Source organism: Eumetopias jubatus, unplaced genomic scaffold (genome assembly GCF_037043125.1).
Source record: "Eumetopias jubatus isolate StellerSeaLion01/CBP00866 unplaced genomic scaffold, mEumJub1_p1.0 scaffold_13, whole genome shotgun sequence".
Taxonomy (NCBI): Eukaryota; Metazoa; Chordata; class Mammalia; order Carnivora; family Otariidae; genus Eumetopias; species Eumetopias jubatus.
Window position 1 is genome coordinate 71,056,377 of NW_028274819.1, and position 25,506 is coordinate 71,081,882.

Sequence of the window (25,506 nt, forward strand, 5' to 3'; positions counted from 1 at the left end):
TAAGTGGTCGCTTCTCTGTTCAGAGAGTTGTTGCTACTCTCTTCTTCGGTGTCCTGTTGAGTTCGTAGGTGTTCAGAATGGTTTGATCCCTATTCAGCTGAATTCCTGAGACCAGACGAAATCTAGGTCTCCTACTCCTCCGCCATCTTTAAGTACCTATTATTTGTCACACACTATGAATAAAAAAGATTCTTATTCTCAAGGGCAGCCCTGTTTATCACAAGGAAATGCCAGGACAAAAGAATTGCAATTCCATTAGAGCTACTTGAAAAAAGATTTAGAATGTAATTACAAAATTACTTAAGAAGGGAAAGAAGAGCTGTTCTCTTAGGGATTTAAAGAAATTAATGGTTTGTGAAAATTCAATGTTTTATTTTCCTCAAAAAAATATATGCACACTAATCTTAGAAAAACAAATTACTTCAAAAACTGGGAATGAAAGGGCAGACTTAGAGTGCTATATTCAAACCAACTAGAAAGATAGAGAGTATATATTTTCCTTTTCTGAAAAGTTTATATCAAATGAATGCCCTTTATTACCATGGTAACTCAGTATTGAATATCAATAGTTGCTATTTAAAATATTGCTTTCAAAGCAACATCAAAGACATTCATATTAATACTATTTTAGGTAAATCAGGAAATCTAGTTGCAGAGCAAGAGTATTTTGCTCCTAAAGGTATAGAAATATCTTCTGTTGATAAAATTCAAACGGAAATTCTGCAATTCTAGAAGAAAAAGCAATCAGCTACATGCTCTGGTTATTTAAACTACCTTTTCCACAAATACTAAGGCCAATGTCAAAGGAATATAAAAAACAATATCTTATACTTGTCTTACACAAGGAAAACAATTAAAAAAATTAAAAAAGCCCACACTTGTAAGTCAGAAGATGAGGACGTAGAACACAATGTATACACAACCAGAGCTATTAAATGAAGAAGATCCTTAATAAATGATAGAAAAAAAAGAAACATAAAAATCCTGTACTTGGCATATATCCTTCCACAATATTCCCTTGAGATTTTTCAACTATACCAAAATTAATCTATTATTATTCCTACTTTACGTGGCATTAAATTATCCACATTCTAGAACTTATTTCTCTGAAAAGAATTATACAGCTTTACATAAGCGATGAGCTGAAAAATGAGAAAACTCCCACAATGCAGCATATTGTAGGTGAAGAAACTAAAAACCAGGTGGACTGACCAGCCCAAGGTCACATGACTAGCAAGAGACAAAGAGGTTTAAAAACAAGGCAACCCCCCGCCCCAAATCCATGGTCCAGTATTCTTTCCACTGCCTCACTGTTCTTTCTCTCCCTCACTCTTGGGAGAGAAAATGCTGTACTCCCTCCCTTACTTTCTTCTTGCCTAAGAATTACAAAATGAGGGGAAAAAAGGCAGCAGGTTCATACACAGTCTATATACCTGGACACCTGGTAATTTTAACACTATAAGGTCTGAACGTAGGCAAGGCAGTATTATACAATGGAAATTTATTTAATGGATCCTTTTATTTCCAGAGGAAGCACAGTGATAAAAGTCTGTTTCTTTAATACTCATTATTCTGGGTCCTACTTGTTAAACATACTATTAAAAAAATCAAAAGCAGCTTTTGAAAGAACTGTAGACAGACTTCTTGGCTATATATATCAATGAAGCAATGTCTATCACTAGCTTTCTTATAAAATATAAATTCTCTTCCATTGCCACAGAGGCTAAACTACAACAAAACTGACAGGGGGAGGGGTGCCTGGGTGGCTCAGTTGTTAAGCGTCTGCCTTCGACTCAGGTCATGATCCCAGAGTCCTGGGATCGAGTCCCACATCGGGCTCCCTGCTCCGTGGGAAGCCTGCTTCTCCCTCTCCCACTCCCCCTGCTTGTGTTCCCTCTCTCGCTGTGTCTCTCTCTATCAAATAAATAAATAAAATCTTTAAGAAAAAAAACTGACAGGGGGAAAATAAAAGAACAGAGGTTCAAGGAAAGTGAAAGCAAGTAAGAGAGGCACTTTTGGATAAACACGTTATTGCTACTAAGCAATTCACCTTTTAAGGAAAATGTTATATTTTCATTTGTCACAGCAAATGCACTTTTTTAACAATGTTGGCATTTCAACAAAAGAAACACCTCAAAGTGATCAAGGCTCAGCTTGATACTGTAATTCAGTTTCTGCTTTCTGCACAAACTCTGAATACCTGCTGGGTGCATATTCTATAAGGAACAGGCAATTTTATCCAAGATCCAAAGAAACTGGGCATTTTCTTTTATGTTTTTATGAAGTTCTAACTGAAAACCCTGGGCTAACAAAATTAATGGCATGCAATATATGGTCCTTTCAAGCTTATAAAAACCAGCCACATATGAGAGTCTTCTCTTAAATACAGGACCTCCTGGTCAAAGAACAAGCTTATAAAATGGATTAGGGAAGAGCAACTAGCAAATATATGAATCTGCTTCCTTTGTTAGGTTTTCATTGGACAAATTTGGGTTTTCCTTGATCCCTCTGGTTTTCTTTTTTGCATATGCATTTCCAATGTCAGTATTTTGCATCCTCACTAGCAATAAATATTATCAACAAAAAATATTTGTTAACTAATAGGCAAAATAGAGTATTCTAGTTATTCTAATTAATATTTATTTGAATAGTATTACAATTTTCTCTGTTCCTGTAATTCACCCATTTCCTTTTTCAGCTTCTTATTGAATTGAAGGGACTCTTTATGTATTGAAGGTATTAGTGAGTCACTGCTTTAAATGTTTCTCTGTTCAACTGTTTCCTTTTTTGATGGGATTTTTATATTTTTACATAGCTAAATCTACTGAGTTTTCTCTATGTATTCTAGAATAGATGGCCTTTTGTATCCAGAGATTGCTGTTAATTTCTCTTTTCTTCTGATTCCTTGATAGAATAACTTTTTTATGTTAAAATATTTAACCTATTTGGAATTAATTTTTGGTCATCTGAAGTAAAGATTTAATTTTTTTTAAATAGTTAAGTGACAATTGTTTTAACTATTTACAAACTAATACTTCATATTGATTTATGGACCTTTCTTTATCATATGATATGCATTTTTGTGTAGTAAAGGGTCTATTTCTAGGATATCTATTTTTCTTTGTTAATAGATTTCCTGTCATTTTTGTTCTAGTAACATAGTGCTTAAACTATTTCAACATATAGGAGGAAGCAAGTAAATTAGCACATGGTTTAGCGTACAATGAGCCTGAGTTCAAATCTCAACTGATCCACTTAATAACTTCATGTTCCTAAGTACATCTTTTATCCTTATAAAATTCTTAGTTTGTAAAGTTTATTTCATTTTATAACATGTTTTAATAGGGCTAATCTTGTCATTCAAGATTTTCTAGACTTTTTGTTATTTATTTTTAGTTATTTTCTTCTGTTTTTTCAAATAAGCATTGATAATTATTTTTTACTTTGAATTTTGATTTCAATTGAAATTATATTAAGCCTATAATTTATCTTGGGGAGAATTAACAGTTTTAAATACTCAGACTTTATATCTAGAAACATCGTGTGTCCCTCTACACTGTTCTGTCCTTTAAAGAATCCTTCATTTTCTTGATATTGCTTGATTTTCAATTCTCACTGAAGTTAAATCAGCTTTTTTTCCTCTGTGAATTCTTTTTAATATGGTAAAAATAATAAACACCAAATGAATGTTTTCAATAGGCCTAGGGAGTTTTTTGTTAAAGGCTTACTTAAAAGGCTAACTCCTCCAGCTAAATAAATAAGCAAACAAATATAATACATAATCAGTACAACTAAAAACCTCTTTTTGAAAGATAATTTGGAAAATGCTGCCTTTTGTTCCTACTCTGTAGAAAAAGTGAGAATAAGAATATTTATTCATGTAAATTCTTTCCCTAACCTAAAAAAAAAAAAAAAAAAAAAAGGAAAAGGAAAAAAGAAAAAGAAAAAGAAAGAAGAGAAAAGAAAAGGAAAAAAAAATAATGTCCCATTGGTATTGGTTTGGATCTTGGCCCTGGTTGTCTTCTCTGCTATGTTTGCTGCCAGGCTTGAAAGTCTGTATGGTTGAGTACACTACCTCAACCAGAGAAGAGACAATATTCAAATGGCCACGGAAGAGTCTGCCATTCCAGCAGCAATAAAAGATTTTCAGTTATTGTGAAAGTGGAAACTCAGAGGACTGTGTCATAAATGAGAAGGAGCTGGGGTAACAAAGGACAAATCACTTGACTATTCCATGAAGGACATCTAACTCTTAAAATACATTTTATTTGTTCTAATTAGAGGCATAGCTTTCTAGTAGGTATTGTCACTGAAAACACTGGGATATGCAAAGTTTTTTATATAGATCTCTTCTTTCCTTTCCTCTTTAATTACGTTGATAGTGGCACCCAAGACATTTTACTAGTTTCTCAAACAGTGCCAATAAAAAAATGAGATTACCTCCTACTTTTAAGCTCTTCATCACACTATAGCAGACAATTTTAACTCTACTTACTCAGCTATCTATTGCACTATTCAGTTTGGCACATTTCTTGGGGTTCTCTAGCGTTTCATGGCCATTATTTGTCACCTCCAAATTTACTAAAAATCTCATTTCATGCAAGAGTTTAGTTTTACCTTCTATTTACATCTGTTTATTACATCCCAACTCTCTTCCTTTGTTAAAGTTGAAAAATCATAAGTGGCAGCATTTTCATTGGATGCTATTCCAAAAACTCCCTGACTCAGTTGGCTCTGAATCCACAGGAGATAAGCACCTTCCTTCGGTATTAACACACTTAAAAGTCTTAGGTGTGTTCATTTGGATGACATTTACGAACCTATCTGCATCATAATCCATCAAGTTATAATTTTACTTTAAAAACTACAATACATTTAGAGAACAGGAACTATATCCATTTAGCTTCCCTCATAAAGTGCTTAGCAAGTGCAACAAACAAATGCATACTTACAAATGTTCCTCATGATCATGATAATGGCACACAATCATTGACTTTTTGGTTTCTTAGAAATTATTTAGTTCATTGACACTAGACTAACTTGGCAAAATGACATACACGTTCTTGGCTACCCAGTACATTACTGTCACATTTTTGACATTCCTAAGAAATCATATTATCAAGAAAATTCCTCACTGTTATTTTCTTTATAGAGTAAAATCAAGCAGAAAGAAACATTAGATAACCCAGAGTCCAAACTTCTCTTAGGGACAAAACAATTCATAATAAAAACAGAAAAATCCATGCAAACAAACCACTTTGCTATAATAACTCTACGCCCAGGCCCCAAAAATGTAGGATTTGCTTATTTCCAAGATTTAAAAGTCACAATTCTTATTGGCTAGAAAACAAAAAGTGCACATTTTCCCCCCATCTTTGGGCTCATAAAATGGCTGAACTAGAAAAAAACTTAATGAGTATTGAATTCCAATCTTTTACTGAGCTGTCTCTACAGACGCTGTGGCATTATAAGTGAGCTGTCATCTACGAAACAATGACAGCACAGATTTCATGTTCATCAATTGAGAAACCAAGGGGAAAATAAATCACTCTCTCTCCTGAGAGCAGATAGGCATTTAAATTATAATATAAATTACTCATTTCCCTGATAGAAAAATTTCCTTGATTTCTGGGGTTAAGAAATACGAAATTTAACCCCAGCTCATATTTATTGAATGATTTATTATATTACAATAACAAATGAGTTATGTTGAATTCCATCAAATTAACTAATTAATTGTCCTCCATGATTTCCACATAGACTCACATGAGACCAGAATTACAGTGTTCCATTATAAAAGTAATATATAACATTAAGACATAAAACGTTAATCCTCAACCTGACCGAGACCCACCTAAATGTACATACAGGTAATTGCATATGGATTTGCTACTCATCTCCCACTGCTAACCATAGTCCAGACCACACTATAAATTTGGTTACTCTCAGAGTTCAGGGGAAATTTAAAAATAGGAAGAATTTAGAATTTAACCCATTTATTTGCTATGGGCTTCTTTTGTACACTAACTCTGTCAATTTACCAGTCTCTAAAATACTCAATAATTCACAGCAGCCCATACCATCCCCAAGCCTCTCCCCTGCATTTTCCCACTGAGATAATTTTTATAAGGTTAGCAGTAACCCCAGTTATCGTTCTCCCATAGTTATTGTTTGGCTCTATTACATTGGACACTATACACCATTCATTCCACACAACTTTTTATCTCTTCAGCTTCCTTGGACAAATCTTTAATTTGGTGTCTTTGCTTCTAACCTGGTCTTTGTCCTTGCCAATCTGTGTAATACCAGCAAGGTGACTCATATAAAGTGCAAATTCTACTTCATGTCCTGTTTAAAGCCCTTCAATTTTTCAGCAACATCTTTAGGCAAAAAGACCAAACTTCTTAGCAATTCCAAGCTCCTCCATGACATGACCTCTGGATACCACCCCCGCTTGGCCTCCCAACACCATGATATTTTCCTCACATTCCATGATAGTTCACACCTCTGAGCCATTATTCATGCTATTTCTTTCCCTGGAATAATCTCCCATTCTGGACATGTCCTGTTTACCCTGACACAGTTTGCCCTAGAAAGCCTCCTAACTCTCCCTCCCAGAAGCATCTGCATCCTCCATTTTAGAGAGCACAGCATCACATTTTGTTCATATACTCGACTCCTGCCCCCGCTAGCTTGTTGGTGAAGCAGAGGATATGCCTCTGGAGCTGCCTGCTTGCTTTCCACCTTCCTTCTTCTGTCCATCCCTTTCTCCCTCCCTCCCTTCCTTCCTTCTCTTAACAAATAATTACATTTACTAAGAATAACCATTTTTTTTAAGATTTTTTTTTTATTTATTTATTTGAGAGAGAGAATGAGAGATAGAGAGCACAAGAAGGAAGAGGGTCGGAGGGAGAAGCAGACTCCCTGCTGAGCAGGGAGCCCGATGTGGGACTCGATCCCGGGACTCCAGGATCATAACCTGAGCCGAAGGCAGTCGCTTAACCAACTGAGCCACCCAGGCGCCCTAAGAATAACCATTTTAATAGGACTTCAATACAGTGGTGAGCAAAAAGATTATTACCATAATTATGCTGAGTCTATTGGAGGAAACTTGCTACAGCAATGATAACACTTTGAATATATAGTTACTAATGGAGATAAGTGCCCTTAAGAACAGAAATATAGCAGCATATAAGAAACAAAACCTAAAATTGTCTAGGTGGCTTATTATAGAAGAAATGACTCCTGGGCTGTGATCTAAAGATCCCAGGTACATGTGTGGGTAGGGGTGAGCACGGTGGTGGAGAGTACTGTTAACATATGGATCAGGATAGAGATAAAGTGGAAGGAAGCAAGCAAAACAAAAATGAACCAAAAGGCAGTGTTGTTGTAGTGCAGAGAAGAAGAAACAGTTGAATCAAGATGAGAGGTAGGTCAGGACCAGAGCAGAGAGGCCATTCTAGGCCATCATGAGGATTTTCTATCTTTATCCTAGGAGCAATGGGAAGCTATTAAAGTAATTGAAGCAAGAGAAATGATTTAATTTGATTCAGGCTTTGAAGCTTTAGTGGCTACAGTGCAGAGAATGGATTGGAGGTGACAGCTATGAATTCAATCAGGAGTAGACCAATGCTGGTAAAATCCAACAACACCAACACCATCCCTACCTGCACAATAGCTAATCTGAAGAGCTGGACATGCCTGGAAAAAATTCACAATTATTCTGAGCTGTCTCTCTTAAATTTTGGACCACATACCTTAGTAGGCCTCTTGGCACATCTCAGAAGGGCTACTGTGCTTCATTCATCAACTTACTATTTCAAATGATACATGATACCTTCCTCCATCTCCTCAAAATTCAGCATACCTTCCTCCATCCTCAGTCTCAGTGATAACCTTTCTATTTTTTTCACCAAGGAAACAGAAGGAACCAGAAGAGAAATCCCATTCCTTCTACTCCAAACTCCCCAATCCATCTGTAGCCATGCTCTGCAACCATCTTCTCTATGTCCCCTCCTGTTAGGAAGCATGAACTGCTCAGCTGCCTTCTCTGCGGTCAACTCCTCCACTTGCACAGTGAATCCAGTTCTCCTGGAGTACATGAAGAGGCACATGTAGACCTTCTGTGATTATACCCTCTATCACTCCAGCAATATCAACTCTTTCCTCTCTACTTCATTCTCATTGTTCGCAGAAGTATGTAAACATATTATAGTTGCTCAAATTAAATATATGTGTATGTGTATATATTTTATATTTCTACATATGTATTTGTTACATGTCCTCTTAACTTATATCTCCCTTGTCCCTATATCCTCCTTCCTTCAGCTACTGACTTACTGCTTTATTCCATTTTATATCGAAACTCCTTAGAATTTGCCCAGTGGTGTTTTGGCAAATATTTAACAGCCAGGTCTTTAAAAACACTTTTTAAATCCTTTTTTTGTGATATCTGTCAATTTCTGTGGAATAAATACACTGTGATGATTTAAAGCTATTAAGCTTAACCTCAGTGAACAAAGAGTTGGAAGAGAAGCACTCAATGATCCAATGAGCTCACAGGAGCTGGCCCCAACATATCACTGGGTTTGTCTATATGGACCACCTCTGCTTCTCTTACTATCTCTTGGACCTACTTCAGACAGGCTTCTGTTCCCAATACTCCATTAAAAACACAGCTCTCAATGTCATTAATTCAGTCCTCAATTTACTCCACTTCTCAGAAGCAGCATTTGTTTCAATTGATCAATGCCTTTTTTTGAAACAATGTCTTATTCTGTCCAGGATTCAAACTCTCCTGATTCCCCTCTTATCTCCATGGCCACTCCATCTTTTTCACCTTTGCTGGACTCTATGTGTTGAAAGTCTCAGGACCCTGTTATACTTCTTCTCTATCTATACATATTTCTTAAAGTAGCTACTCTTGATAGGACAGTGATACTTTGGAGGAGCAGCTTTCAGAACTTGGGGAGGCAATTTGATTCTCACAATGATGATCAGCAGTTACTAAAGTTTGGAGGGTAGGGGTTGGAGACATTAGATATCCTGTAACATTGTGGAGGATGGGATGCTACGTAACAAGGAATTATCCCATTTCCTGCTTGTTTTTCGAATGACTTGCTGGACATTCATGTAAATGAAAAACTCATTTATCAAAAATGCTAAGTTTTTACATGACCTAAATAGGCACTAAAAAATCCCAAGATTGCAATCACCCTGCAAACTGCAGTTATATTGTAAACTATTGTGTCTAGAACTTAACCAAAAGAAGTTCCCTATTTTGGAGAATCACACCATAAAGAAAATAGTGCTCATAGTATTTCAATTGTATTGGGATCCTGTATTTAGAACCCTTATTCATGATCATTCTGTATGTGGGTTAAGTCACATATTTCATTATGACTTCTAGTATAGCCATGCTTGAAAATTTAAATATGAAATGTAAATCATTTACTATAAATTATTTTATTTTAATAGCTTCTTTATACTAAGGTTAGGACGAATATAACCAATATAACCAATATATTGGTTTTTAAAAATCATTTGTGTACATAATATCTGTAAAGTGCATATTAAGAATGTAAAGTGGGTATATAAAATGCTATAAAATGAATATAAATTGCTATAAAATGTACATTAATGTAATGACATACAGGGCAAATACATACAATGTGAATATATAACATATACTATGTAAGATGTATATAAACGTATATTAAAATATTTATAAATCTTACATAGATGAGAATTACTATTCTAGCTGATCCATGAATATAATAATTCCCAGGTTTGGATCTCTACCCTGACTTCCAGGGTGACACATGCAATGGCCTATTCAACCTTACTTTTTGAAAGTCTAAGAGGTATCTCAAATTTAAACTGTTCAAAATGGAATCTGAATGCCCGCTCTTGTGCTCCCTGATATGCCACAAAGTTCTTTAACTCAATACACAGCAGCACTGTCCATCCACTTACTTACTTACTCTAAATACTTTATCTCTGATTCTTAACTCTTCTTTTTTTTAAATTTTTAAATTTTTTTAAAGAGTTTATTTATTTGAGAGAGAGAGCAGGGGGAGGGGCAGAAGAAGAGGAAGAGAGAATCTCAAGCAGACTCCACCTTAAGCGTGGAGTCCAATGTGGGGCTCGATCCCACGACCCTGAGATCATGACCTGAGCCGAAATCAAGAGTTGGCCGCTTAACCAGCTGAGCCACCCAGGCACCCCATGATTCCTAACTCTTCTTACATCCCGCCTCCAATCTGTCAACAATAGCTGTCAGATATACCTTCATAACCCATCCACTTTTCATGACCCTGTCACTGTCGCCCTATGTCTAACTAGCACTTTCTCTTGTCTAGACAGCAGCAAGGGCTTCTCTCTAAACTCATCACCTAATTCCCACTCTAGCTTACCCCCATCATATTCTCTATACAAAAGCCAGAGTTACCATTTTACAATGTTAGCCAGACCCTAATCAAAATCCTCCAATGATTCTCTATAAGATTTTAAATAAAACTGAAGTCTGTAAATGCTTACCATGTCTGGTCCAAGGGTATTCTCAGATTTTATTTCCTACATTTCCACTTACTCAGTTCCAGCAACAATTCACTTTTAACTGGTCCTTGACCACAAATATTTGCCTGCTTCAGGGTTTTTACGCTTTCTCTCATCTCCCCCATTATTACTCCTCCGGATTCAGAGCTCTGTTCAGAGGCTTTGCAGACCTCCTGTAATGGTCCAAATCCTACCAAAACCAGGAATGACTACATAATTTAAGTGGAAGGAATTTAATACAGGGAACTAGTGACTTAGGTGAGGGAAGAACTGAAGTTAAAAGACCGTGAGGAAATACAGAGAATAGAAAGAAGCTACTACCATCATAGGGGCTTGATGGGGCACCAGGCTACCAGACCCCATAAACCAGGGCCATATGGCAGGAGATAAAACCACTACTGAAGCATCATTAAAATGATGATACATTCCCCACCCCAACAAAATGTTTGACCTGTTTTCTGCCACTCTCTGAATTCCGACCTTTTCCCCCTTCTCCATAAATGAAATCATTTAAAATAAATAAATAACCTCAGCCTGACAACCACTAGGTAGTATGTATTAAAACAAAATGGATATCATTCAGATGTAGATTTCTAAACCATGTCTTTTTTCTCAATCACATAAAAATGCAAGTCCTCCTATAGCCCGTAGTGTCCAATGCCCTGCTTACCTCTCCGATCTATTTCCTACTGTTCTCCCCCTCTCCAACTCTATTCCAGCCCCACTGACCTCCTTGTTGTTCCTTGAGTATCCAAACTTATCCCCACCTCAGGGACTTTGCACTTACTCTTTCCTTAGTCTAAATACACTTCTTCCTGAAATCCACCTGACATCCCCTCATCTCCTTGTATGTAACTAAACACCCAGTCTAAAACAGCACTCCCACCCTTCATCATTCTTACTCCCTTACCTTTATTTTTCTTCATAGCATTTATCACTATCTAACATATTACACCTTGTTTTTTGTTGTTGTTGTTGTTGTTGTTGTTTACTGGAGATCTCTACTGACTAGAATACAGTCTCTAGGAGAGCAGAGACCTTGTCTGTTTTGGCCGATTCTGTATCTCCAGACACAGTGCAGTGTCTGGTATACAGTAGGTATTTAATAAATATTTAATTATTAGCCTAAATAACAAAGAGATTAAATGTTATCTTCCACAAATGTCTAACCATGATAATTTGCTAGTCAAAGCAATAATAACAACAAAGAGTATCTCTAGTCACTCCTTTGTAGATGTAGCAATTGAAAACTCATATTTATTATGGGCTTAAGCTAAACCTTACACTATGTGAACATGCATTATGTAAAACCCAGATATTTCATATATACAAGTATGATTTGTGCTGTTCAAAAAAGCCAGTTTGCTCAAACTTACTTTGGATCTGCTTTTTGGGCATGTCCTCCAAAATAGGGTTGGTATTCAAGAAGAGTACTTTTAATTCTTTGCTTTTTTTTACAGCCACCAAAAGCCATTCACAGATACATATGGTATAAGGTAGATGCCACAATTGTTCTAAAACACGTTCTCAGAAAATAATAACATTATTATAATTTGTGTGGTCATAATCTGACCTGTAAAGAGTTCCCCAAACGAAAAAAAATACCTTAAATGCATTACACATATTCTGTTTTAAACTTTTCATAAACAATCAGCTAGATGAAGTATAATATATACCTGGCCAATTTGGTGACAGAAATAAATAGAGAATTATCAACTCTTTTTTTGGTCTAGTCTTCAACTAAAATCCTATCTAAGGTTACTTGTAGTATGAGTATCAATGTATTATGTATTGAGGCAAATTCATGATGTTATATGGCCCTGTTTTCCCACTTTTGATCCTCAAAGTGAATTATATCTTCTGACTGTAGCAATATTTTCCAATAGACAATAAATCGATAGAAATTGATACCACTGATTCAAGAAAAAGTTGTTATATGATATATACAATAAGCCTTCTGTTTCATATTTATCCAGTTGTCAATCCATTAATTATTGAATGGAAAAGAGACAAAATTTTTAGAATAATTTCAATACAGGTATTATACATAGAACGCTTTTGTAGTAAAACTTAACCTCTCTAGAGTAAGCTGCTATTTAGACTACTAAAAAAACCAACAGTATATAACATTATCTCAGACATTATTCAATAGTAATGATATCTAATGCACAAAATAACAAAATATTTTGGATAGTTAGAATGATAATCAAACCAGTAGGCAATCTGTGACCATGTATTGAAATTGGAAAGCATGACTGATTCTAGAAAAGCAACAAAATATTAATATGATGATAAATCCCCTTGAGTAATTCACTCTACCCACTCTACCACCATCATTTCAAGGAAAAACCTAAATCGTTTTTGAGGTTTGAAGGGTCTTCCAAACTTAATAAGCCTTTCACATACTTAAGGGGTGCAACAAGAGTCCTGGTTAAAATAAAAAGCTAGACAATAATTCTGAAACTTTGAGGCCTCCTTGTCCTGGGATATGCAGCTGCTTAAATTGCTTCTTGGTCACTTTGCTGCTGGGTATCATTGATTAGTCTTGGAAAGATCATCCATGGGGCAGTCTTTCGACCTGCCCAAGGCAGAACATATTTCAGGGAAGAAAAAGATAAATGTAAAATATCTGTCAGTTTAGAAAGGCAAACCACTGATATTCAAATTTTAAGCACCCCTTTGATATTCCCTACCCCTGTTGCTCTTAATACTAAGTTTTAATCAATTCTTTTAGAACAAAATCCAATGATCTTAGGAGTAATGTTCCCAGTTTTCCTTCCATAATTATAATTCTATTGTTTTAAGACAGCTAAACCTTTTTTTGAACTAAAGTGCCAGACATTATTTAGTGCAGAGTCATTTAGGGGTTTTATGCATGAACGCTTGACATTTTTTTCCAAGTCAACAAATATTTAAAGTCAACAACCACGAAGGTTTATTAATTGAAATGCATCTGACTGGAACTGAACTCTGAATAGAATGATCTTGTTTCTCCCTCAATGGCACAGTACATAAAAAAGGAGGATAAAATTAAAACTAGTAGGTGTTCTTAAAAGGAAAGATTGAAATAAATGATGAGGTAATCATTTATTTTAGTGAGCTACTGACAACGGAAAATAATTTTATGAAGAAACTCAGTAACAATAGCTAGTAACAATCCATCATGAAGTTTCTCCTTACCATGATGCAGGGGCGCCTGGGTGGCTCAGTTGGTTAAGCAACTGCTTTCGGCTCAGGTCATGATCCCAGAGTCCCGGGATTGAGTCCCACATCGGGCTCCTGGCTCAGCGGGAGTTCTGCTTCTCCCTCTGATCCTACCCCCTCTCGGGCTCTCTCTCTCTCCTTACCATGATGAATTAAATTATATCTTCACTATGCTGCTTCCCTTCAGATATAGAATTTTATCAATTACCATTCATTACTGAAGTTAATTCTTATTTCATTGGGATTCTTAGCAAAGAAGACCTTTACTTGTTCTTTATTTGTCAAATACTGCAAAACAACTATGATTATATCAACTAGTTCTGGGCTTATCATGAGAATTACTATTTTCATATTACACCACTGTTTTTCTAACAAAGGGCTACCGTGATCTCTTTTGAGTGCAAGGATAAACTATCCTATTGAAGCCTGATTTTTCCTAATTCTGAATAGGTCATAATGCTCAAAGATCTTTTGACTAATCTCATCATTTTCCCATTAAATAATATGTTGTTTATTTTCTCCATTTTCATCAAGTCTCCAATTACAAGCTGGCTGTCCTTTCTATAGATAAAGAATTTACACACTGTAATCTTTAACTCTATGATATAGGCTCCTCCAATGTCCTTCTTTGTAAAATACCCCCTTCTCATCACACAATATCTTGTCCTTTCCTGATTTTTACAGAAATTAAGTTCCCCCCTTTCCAGTGCTAACTTCTTAAACCTGTGCTTGCAAATCCATTCCTTCTAGTCCTCTTTCCATTCCCACCCCTCCACTGACTCTCCTCCTCTGCCTTCCAGTACCAGTAAGTCTTTCCTTGATTCTAATTCATCCAACTAGCAAATTATTAATACTATTTTTGTTATGATGCCCCAAATCTTTCAAAAGTTCTCTAGCATCTCTAAGTTATTTTAGTATCTTGTCAAGGCATTCAAGATCTGCACTGAGCTGACTCTCAATGTCTTTTCCATAGTACTCCCAAGAATAAAATCTTTGCTTCTGCTAGGCTGATTGACTCACCTTTCTCAGATATGGTTTATGCATTACCCTCCCTGATTTTTCACAATGCTGTGAATTCTACTGAAATGACCTTCTTCATTTGCCTGATTTTCAAGGTTCAGCTCAAAGTCCCTCTTCTCTGTGAAGCTCCTCTTATAACCCTAGACTACTAATCTACCTTTTTCCAATTTCCTGCTCCTAGCTTAGCACTCAATTAGAAAATATTCTTATTTATACTTGCATTCATGTCCAAATCTGCATTCTTTCTTTTGAGCAACCAAACTAAACAACTAGCCAACAAACTAACATTTGATGAGCACTCACTTTTCAGTCACTGTATTGGACCAGGAGAATAGAAGAATGAATAATATTTCATTTATTTATTCAGAACTCTTAATATATCTCTCAGATAATACAAAAGTTTTTATTGAATAAACGAGTAACACATCACTAATATATTTGCTATTAAAAATGACCATTATTCCAAAGATGCTGTGGAGTTGATATATACACATAGGTAATACCACAGAAAAGTCATGCAAGAACTGGAAGATTTAAATCTCAATATAAATCCCAATCCCAGGTGTTGATTATTTTGAGAGTAAAACCAACAACCAATTTTAAAATCATATTTTCTAAAAAACACATTTCATTCTTCCCGCTATTGCCAGTGCACCTGACAAGTAGACAGAAACCAATGATTTGCAAACACAGCAAACAATACATTATTGACAATTATTGATATCCAAGGTATTTGAATTCCAAAAATGCATCCTACAAGAAAATATGACTATCAAAACTATATATGCAATGAAAGAAAACAAAACAACAGCTTGAGAACATATACACATTAAGTCCTACTACTTAAACACATGCAAACTATTGTATGACCCATTATTCTCAAAGTAGGTACCTTAAAGCTCTATGTTCCACATACCTGTCCAGTCTCCTACTATTTTAAGGTGGACCCCAAATGTTGCTTTGGTTTCAGTAGGACACTAAAAAACAAAAACAAAAACCTCTGGAATCAATTCTTAGTAATAGTTACGTATTACTAAACTATGATTTAATTACAATTTTCATTCTCATAGCAAGTCCCCCAAATCAATAGAAAATAGAAAGGAATGAACTAAAAATTGATATAGATCCTCATTAGTGGAAGTAAAAAGCACTGTTGACCCATCGATAAGTCAGTATACATTTCTCTAAAAACCCTATATAAAAAAATCTATATCTATATAAAAAATTACACATAGTCTAAAATTGTCAGTATATCACATTTAACAACAAATATTGCCAAAACACCTTTCGAGTTAAAATATTTAAGAGGACGGAGCTTTTAACCACAAAGGAAGAAATGGAGACTAATGATTTTAATGTCTTTTGCTCTCCAGATATTATTATACACTTCACATCTTAACAAATTCCAGGAATAAAGAAAAAAACATTTCCCAACGTGACCTGAGTTTTCCATGCCCAACAAGGAAACTCCTACTTAAAGAGTTCTATTTCCTTCCCTCCCTTAATTCTCAGAAGAAATAGTCTGGAGTGAACTGGCAAGGGTAGCTGGGAAGAAGAATGAGTGTGGCTATGGAAGTAAGAAAAATATCTGTGGCTCCACGTTTACAAAATGTAGAAAACACCCACATCACTAAAATGAGAGAATAATTTTTGGCTCACAATAAGGAAATGCAGAATCTCCTTTTATTTTTCAGAACTTCAATCCCTCATCTGTAATCCCCAGATTCAAACACTATGAAAAGTAAGTTTTTTCATAACTTATTTGGTGGCATTTATCTGACTTGAATTTATGGGAGGGTAATGATAGGAGGCTAATACCTCTGTATAAAAATTTATACAGAAGTGTTTTCCTACAGAATTATCCATTTGTTGGGGTGCCTGGGTGGCTCAGTCAGTTAAGAGTAGGCCTTCGGCTCACGTAATGATCCCGGGGTCCTGGGATTGAGTACTGCATCGGGCTCCCTCCTCAGTGGGGAGTCTGCTTCTCCCTCTCCTCCCTGTTCATGTTGTCTCTCTCTCCCTATCTCTCTGTCTCTCAAATAAGTAAATAAAATCTTAAAAAAAAGTATCCATTTGTTTAAGAATGTTACTGCATATCGTGCTAGAGATCTTATGTAATACACAAAACATACATACCTTTTAAAATCCACAAAATTCTGAATTCTGAAAACACATCTAATCTACGGGTTATGGATAAGAACTTTATACACACTATTATGTTTAACTGTATGATAAAAGTTCTTTCAACTGTCCTACTTCCCTTCCTTATCACACAATATCTTGTCCTTTCCCGATTTTTACAGAAATTAGTCCCCTCTTTCCATTGCTAACTTCTCAAACCTGTAACTACCAAGCTTTCATTGAGTATCATGTGCCAAGGGCAGTGCCAAGTTCCTTATTTCCAAAATCTCACAATAACCCCTGTCTTTCATAGTTAGGGAAACTGAATAATTGATACTTAAAAATATGAACTTGCCCAAGATCATACGACTAGTAAGAAGATGAGACCGAGTCTGGATCCAAGTCTATCTGACTACGTAGTTCTTAACTATGGCAAGTCACTGTCTCCACTAAGGCAAACGTGGAAAATGGGTAAGGGTCACATGAGAAATCAAATGGAGTAGGAGGAAGAAAAGTTATTTGTTGAAGATTACTAGAATCAACGTACAGCAATGAGAATTAAGGGGAAATATGAGCTGAAGTCATATGTGGTCCTGGGGGCCCTGTGATGGAGAATGGGTACATTAAGCAAGTCAAGATCCTCAAGCTCACTGTGTCAGCCAACTAATGTAGGTCACATTGGAATGCTATAAGAAGAGGAAATAAAGGGAGATGAAGACACCGTGGAGAAATGTAAAGAACACACAGTCAAAAAAGAATGGAAGCTTGGAAACCAGTGAGAATACTAAAATAAAAATATAGGTATTGCTCACTTGTTCACCACAAATCAGAAATGTACTAAAAAGTACACGACGTAATAAATGGTCAGGGTTGGGAATTGATGTGACATGGAATTTCCAAACTACTCTTCTGCAATCAGTGTTTCTAACAGAATCATTACTGTATGATAAAAATATTAAAGGAAGTAAAAAATACTATAAAAATGATATTATTTAGGGATGCCTGGGTGGCTCAGTCAGTTAGGTGACTGCCTTCGGCTCAGGTCATGATCCCAAGGTCCTGGGATCAAGTCCCACATCAGGCTCCTTGCTCAGCGGGGAGCCTGCTTCTCCCTCTGCCTTCTGATCCCCCTGCTTGTGCTCTCTCTCTCTCTCTCTTTGACAAATAAATAAAATCTTTAAAAAAAGATATTATTTAAATGTTATTTGTACTATTAAAATGCTATTTCATTTATAATTGTGACTCTAATATTTATCTCATTTGCATTCTGGTTTTTAATAACTCTGAGATCATTAAGTTTTGTTCACTAGTATATCTTAATAATTATACCATTAGTAAGATGGTGTGATCTGTAAAACCACCCATCATTTTTACTTCATACTATTTAACACTGGCCAGAGCCTCTATGCAGTAAAATTTGTAGCTCGCAGAAAGCAAGAACCCCAACAGAGTCCCAAGCTACTAATCTGTTTGTCCATGAGTCACTTGATGTCTTTCTCATTGTGAACTAACCCTTAGATTATAAAAAGAAGATCTAAGCCAAGAAGGTATCAGAAGAGAGAGCAAAAAAGTTAGTCTTGGGGTGCCTGAGTGTGCATCCGACTTGATATAATCTCATATTCTAAAGGAAAACATATCTTCTCAAATATTCATATCTCTAAAGCCCATTTTTTCAGTGCAAACATTGTAAAAGAGACTCACATGTGATAACATCCCCTCCAGTCCTGTAGAAGCCTACAAACCTCCCTCTTGTGAGGCTGGCCAAATGTATCAGTACAGTTTTTAAGGCTGATCTGATTTTGAATAGATAAAACATAATACTGTTTCTCTCGAACTCTGGGTATAATACCTTTATAAGTTACTGATACTTTTTCAAACTAACTAGGAAGAAGAACACAGAATTTAACATAGTCTTTGCCTAATCATATTGCCTCAAATTTGAAGGGGGCCTGCCGGATAAACACACAGAATGGTTTCAGCACGTGTGGTTTGAAACAATGACTGGAGATCTTAGAATCAGCTTTGCACAAAAAATGTTCAGATTCACTAATGTTGCTTAAACATAGTGTAGTGATTCTTTAATGCTTCCTATCTTAATTTTTTTAATTTTTAAAAAGTTTTATTCAAATTCCAGTTAGTTAACATACAGTGTGATATTAGTTTTAGTTTTAGGTGTACAATACCACTAGTGACTCAACACTTCCATACATCACCAGGTGCTCATCACAAGTGCCCTCCTTAACTCCCAACACCTGTTTCCCCATTCCCCCTCCCCTCCTCCCCTCTGGTAACCATCAGTTTGTTCTCTATAGTTAGGAGTCTGTTTCCAGGTTTCTCTCTCTCTCTTTTTTTCCCTTCACTTGTTTGTTTTGTGAAATCGTATGATACTTGTCTTTCTGTGACAGACTTATTTTGCTTAGCATAATACTCTTTAGCTCCACCTATGTCATTGCAAATGGCAAGATTTCATTCTTTTTTATGGCTGAATAATATTTCTGTGTGTGTGTACACCAAACTGGACAGCAAGATGCAAAAGAATGAAACAAGACCAAGACCACTTTCTTACACCATGCACAAAACTAGATTCAAAATGGATGAAAGACCTAAATGTGAGACAGGAGACCATCAAAATCCTAGAGGAGAACACAGACCTTTTTGACATCGGCCATAGCAACTTCTTTCTAGATATGTCTCCTCACTATCTTTTTAATAGTGCTTAAAAAACTTCTCAAAGAAAAGAAATAGTAAAGTACAGATATCTATGGCTATCTACCTCCCCTAGAACATTAATAAGGAAATATGCTTATGACAAGTTTTCAGTTTAAAAAGTTTCAGGATAATATGTGTACTTAAGCTTATATTATTAAAATAAAAACAGATATGAATGTTTCTTCCTATACAGAGAAATAAGTTGAAAAGAATACATAATATTGCATTAGGAATATTAACTTCTGGGAAGCAAAACTGAAGACAGAAAATGAGAAATCATTTTGTATACCTCTCCTTTTTAAATTTATTATTAGCCTTTGTAATGTTTATAATTTTAAATATTTTAAAAACCTAATTTAAAATGTAAACAATAAGACATTGCTGAGTCTCAATTTAGTCTCACTTAAGTTTCCTAGATGAAGAGAAAGAGTATGGCTCATGTTGACCATAATATATGTACCAAAATATACATCACCCAGTTTAAGGATAAGAAAATAAAGTGACCAAATTTGTACGAAAGAACGGATCTGGAGGAATTTCTATTTTGATATCCTTGAGTAGAAATGTTTTCCTTCAAATTATTTGTTCAATATGGCATTGAGTTTTTTAAAGTGCTCAAATGACCAATGATTTTATAACAGTCCCACAAAAATATAAACAGATATTACATAATCATCTTACATTTGAGAACGACATGTAAAAATGATATTACTGCACAATGATTTATTCAACATGGAAAAGAAATTTAAAAGCCACAGTGTGTTTGTTTTTAAATCAAGAACCTTGCAATAATAAAAAAATGATTCTAAAGTAGATGTTACTATATTAAACACTCTATTTTCAATATAACAAATTTCTTAAGCCAGAGAAAATGATCACAGAATATGAGTCTTTAATCATTATTGTCAAGTTTTATTTCTAACCCCTTCTTCCAAAGCTCTAGTTTCTATGCCTGCTAGATTTTTTCACCTGAAATTTACTCTATATTTAAAATTATCTCATTATCTTACTTTTCAAATTGTCTTCTCTTTCTGATTCTCTTACTCTGGACATAGAACCTATGCCCTTATCAGAGCAGGAGCTCAAATCGCAGAGGAATATCATATATATCTCTCCCTGCCAGCATTCAATCAATTTTCAAGTCCTCTAAAATAACCTTACCAAAGAAAATGTCTGATTACAGCAGTCTCCTATCAAGTAACCTTTTGTGTCCTCCTAAGGAAAAACATCCACCTTCTTTCCTACAGTCTATAACTAACCACACATGTTCCAAATTCTTTCCAACTTTATATTCCATATTCCTCCTTGACCACTCTAATCCAGCTAAGCCAAAATGGATCAGCTAATACATTTCCCTGGCCTCTCACTTTCCCACTTTCTAGTCTACTCATGTAGAATGATTCCATTCCCATTTCTCATCCTGTACTCTAGCAAATCCTTAAGACTCGTCTCAAATGCCACCACTTTCATGAAGAAATCCTGATTTTCCCTGCCATGAAAATTCCTCACTTTCTTGACCCTCTAAATTATTTTACTTTTATGCCCTTTATTACGGTTCACCTCTTTAATTCTATGTAATTTCTCTCTGTATTAAAATATATTTACAATGTCTTGAGATCAAGAAATATTTCTAAGTCAGTACTGTATATCCCATAGCACCTTACTCATAGTGGGTATGCATTAAAATATCATCAGTTCAGGAAAATATTGGAGAATTAACCTGAGAATGAATAAGGACTTCAACGACGGACAATTCTTCTATAATTTATTCATACATTCAAACATGAATCCAAAGTGTTCCAGAGACTATACTAGGAGCTCATGCAATTTCACAAATGAGGATTGTTCTAGAAGTAAGAGAGGAGATAATGAGCCAGGAGCACAGAACCCATCACAATTAATGCAACATCATGACTCTAAACATTTTGACAAATACAATATTTTAATGTCTACTTGTTTACTTGAAGAAAAAAAGATTAGTGTTTACTTGTATATTTGCATGAAAAAATAGACTCCATCTTAAACAGAAAGATCCTGGAAGAGTATGTAAATGAAATGTTTATGAACTGTGAAAGAATGTGTGTATTTATCTCAACTCCCTCAAAAAAACAAAACACTAAAATGATGGTTTAGGAATACAAAAACACAAATTAAAACAGCAAAGATAACATGGGGTATGATATCAACAATGGAGAGGTGTCAACAAAATCTGGCATGGTGAAATGTGGATGAGATGGTGGTTGGGAAACTGATGGAAGAAACATATGAAGCTTAAATCCCACTACCTTCATAAAGGGGATCACCTTGAGAAGCAAGCCCATCTTTCCCTCACAACAGACCTCAGAGGCAATAGAAGGAAGCCAGGGTTCAACTTATGATTTAAAAAAAAGAGAAAGAGGAATTGTGTTCACATCTGTATATGGGATAATCTGACCCCCAGAATCATCTGACCCCAAACACAAGCCAGGCAACTCTTCCTCCACAAACCCAAAGACAAGTAGAGGTGGGCCAGAAGGGGCTCTAGATGTAGGAATAATCTGTACAGTGGAAAGGAGAGCTGAGATTGCTGAGATCAGTGACTTTGCTGACTATCCCAGCAAATATTTAATGAAAACACACTAAATACCATCTCAAATTTACTTTCCAAAACTGAGCTCTACAGACACTCATCAGGACCTGCTCTCCCCATGACCTTCCCTAGCTCAATGAAGCCCCAGTTGCTCAGACCAAACACACGGGAGATAACCTTGACTCTTCTATTGCACATTCCATACTCTGGCTATCAAGAAATCCTGTTAGCGCTCACTTAAAATATATTCCAAATCTGACCCCTTCTCACCAGCTCCACTGTCACCTCCCTCGTCCAAGCCATCCCAATACCTCAACTGGATGCCCACAACAGCCTCCTAACTGGTCTTCCTACTTCTGCTCATTTCCCTTCATCTAATCTTAACACAGCAGCAAGAGTAACCCCTATTAGGGGCACCTGGGTGGCTCAGTCATTAAGCGTCTGTGTTTGGCTCAGGTCATGATCCCAGGGTCCTGGGATCGAGCCCTGCATCGGGCTCCCTGCTCAGCGGGAAGCCTGCTTCTCCTTCTCCCACTCCCTCTGCTTGTGTTCCTTCTCTCACTATCTCTCTCTCTCTGTCAAATAAATAAATAAAATCTTAAAAAAAAAAAGAGTAACCCCTATTAAAAAGTAAGTCAGATCATGCCATTCCTCTACTCAGAAGCCTCCAGTGGCCCCTCCTGACGCAAAGTAAAACCCAGAGTCTCCGAAATGTTCTATAAACTCCATAAAATCTGACCCCTCATGACTTCTCTGACATTATGTCCATCTTCCCTTTTTCTTAGTGTATTCCAGCCATGCTGACCTTCCCTCTTCCATTCACACACATAGACATACACATATTTATACAGATGCAAGTCAATAAGCATCAGGTATAACTCAGGGTGAAAACTGGACAATTTTGAACAGAGAAATGACATGATCTGATTTTCATTTTAAAATAATCACTCTGGCTGCTTGTTAAGATTAAATGGTAGGTGAACAAGGGCAGACAGAGGGAAACCAGTGAGCAGGCTATCCAGATGGTAGTGGACTGGACCAGGGGCCACTGTGGAAATGGTGGACATGTTTTGAAGGCAGAGACAAGAAAATATGTAGACAGATTATTGACTATATTTAAAAAATGACAAAAATCAAGAATAATATCCAGGTTTCCAGCCTGAGCAACCTGAATAATGGAGTTGGCATTAACTGAGGTGAGGAAGACTGTGGATGAAATAGATTTGAGAAGCTGAAGGTTAGGAGTTCAGTTTTAGACATGCTAAGATGTCCTTTAGACATCCGAGTGGAAGTTTCTGGCAGACAACTGGATACATGAGCTTGAATTTTAGAGTTGGAGGTGGGGCTGGAAATATACATTTGGGAGATGATAGCACCCAGATGCATCAGTAAGACTGCATGAGATCATCAGAGAAATGAGTTTAGCTAGAGAGGAAAGGGGGTTCAAGGAATGGACAGTCAAGTGTTCTGATATTTAGAGGTTGTGGAAATGACAAGAAACAGCAAAAGGAGACTGAATAAAAGCCAGAAAACGAGAAGAAAAACCAGGTGAGTTGGATGTCCTGGAAGCAAAATGAAAAAAATGTTTCAATAAAGCAAGTGATTGTCTGTGCTAAATGCTGGTGAGAGGTCAAGTCCATCAAGGACTGGGAAATGACCACTAGACGCAGCAATCACATGGTCATTGCTGAACTTGGAAATGTTTTTGTAGGGTGCTGTGGGCAAAAAGTTGGTGGATTTAAGAGAAAATGAGAGAAACAGAACTGAAGAACCAAGAAATGGGGCAGTAGCTGGAAGATGTGACTCAAGAAGGGAGCTTTTATTCATCATATTCTCTTTTGTACCTATGTAAAAGGAGGCATCTAAAAATACCAATAGGATAAATTAAGTTTTATATTAAACAGCTGGTTTTCCCTGAATACACTGACCTATTTAGGTTCATATTTATCACGTAGGCCCTCATTAGACACTGAAGGAATATTTTCTTTTCCCCTGGAAAAGAGCCAAACTAGAGTAGTTAGATGATGTTTAATGTTCAGAGACTTCAGATATCCTGTTATGTTTCATGAACATTAGTGACCTTTTTGGGGCAATTTCCACCACTGTGTCTGGTCTATGGTTAAGACATAGCGTTGCCTTGCTAGTCTATCATCTATCCCAGCTGAGTTTCTAAGGTTCCCAAGCAAAAGATTTGTGAAGCCCTAGAGAAAAACAATTTTTTCTTTAAGAAATTACACAAATGAAAGCAAGACCCAAGATCAAAACAGCTGATGCAGACTTCCTGGGTTGTATTTAAACCCATGAAATGAAATAAATAATCCTAACAAAAACTTCACCGATCTTTAAGGAATCCATGACCATTCTTGTCTGGTTTTCATTGAAAACTGGAAAGACTATTCCCAAAGCAACTGGTTAAGAGATTAAAAATACAAAGCAGCAAAATGATGGCAAGTGCAGGCTTGCTATGAAAAAGCACAGACAATAACAAACTAACAGCTAGACTTGCCTCTGACTCATGGAAAAATATGTGAAATCAGGTTATCCTGGCTTAAAAATAATGAATCACACAACTTTGAATACAGATGTCAGGAAAGCACATGTGTATTTCTGAATACAAATAATAATGAAAGGATATAGAGGTATTCATGCAAACTGCAATCAATTACGTCCACAAAAAAGCAGAGTCTATGTTATTTCTTTAATCAAGAATCCATGAAGAATATCAATGAACAGAATTAACGTCCATCTCAGGTAATTATTAAGAGATGCTATATCTCATAGGAAGCAGTAATTTTCATGCTTTCTTAAGTTTGGGCTTTTTAAAAGCCATCTCTGATTTGCATATTTAAATTAGGTGAAAGCATACCCTAATAGAAAATTTGTTTTGGTAGAAAATCCAAACTTTGGTAATTATAGAGTATGGCTGAAAAGCACCGTTAAAGATCCATTACATAGCTAAAGAACAAAATGTAAAACTCTATCCAGATCTGAAGCCCATAAAGGTCTAAAAAGGGAGAAGAATCTGAAAACATGAATTCTGGATCTATCTTTTTCATCAATTGTATTACTTTGGTTACTTTGATCCCTTATAAGAATCTGTGCTTTAGATATACCCTCTCCCGAACAATAAGCAAAAAAAAAAAAAAAAAAGTTGGTGTTTGGACTACAAGTTGTTTTATAAATGATGTATAGTTGATGTATAATATTATATGGGTTTCAGGTATGCAACATGGTTCTTCAACAATTATATATATTATAAAATGCTCACCACGATAAGTGTAATCACCATGTGCCACCATACAAAGTTATTACAATCTTATTGACAA

At 35.9% G+C, this 25,506-nt stretch overlaps 1 protein-coding gene across 2 annotated transcripts in view; it reads right to left on the reverse strand.

Moving 5' to 3' along the window:
* Positions 1-25,506, reverse strand: part of NOX4 (NADPH oxidase 4) — a 179,082-nt gene that overhangs the window by 64,668 nt on the left and 88,908 nt on the right. For both annotated transcript variants that reach the window (XM_028091716.2, XM_028091715.2), the window contains exon 12: positions 15,698-15,758. In XM_028091716.2, coding sequence (XP_027947517.2) covers positions 15,698-15,758 — 61 coding nt within the window. The remainder of the gene's footprint in view (positions 1-15,697; positions 15,759-25,506) is intronic.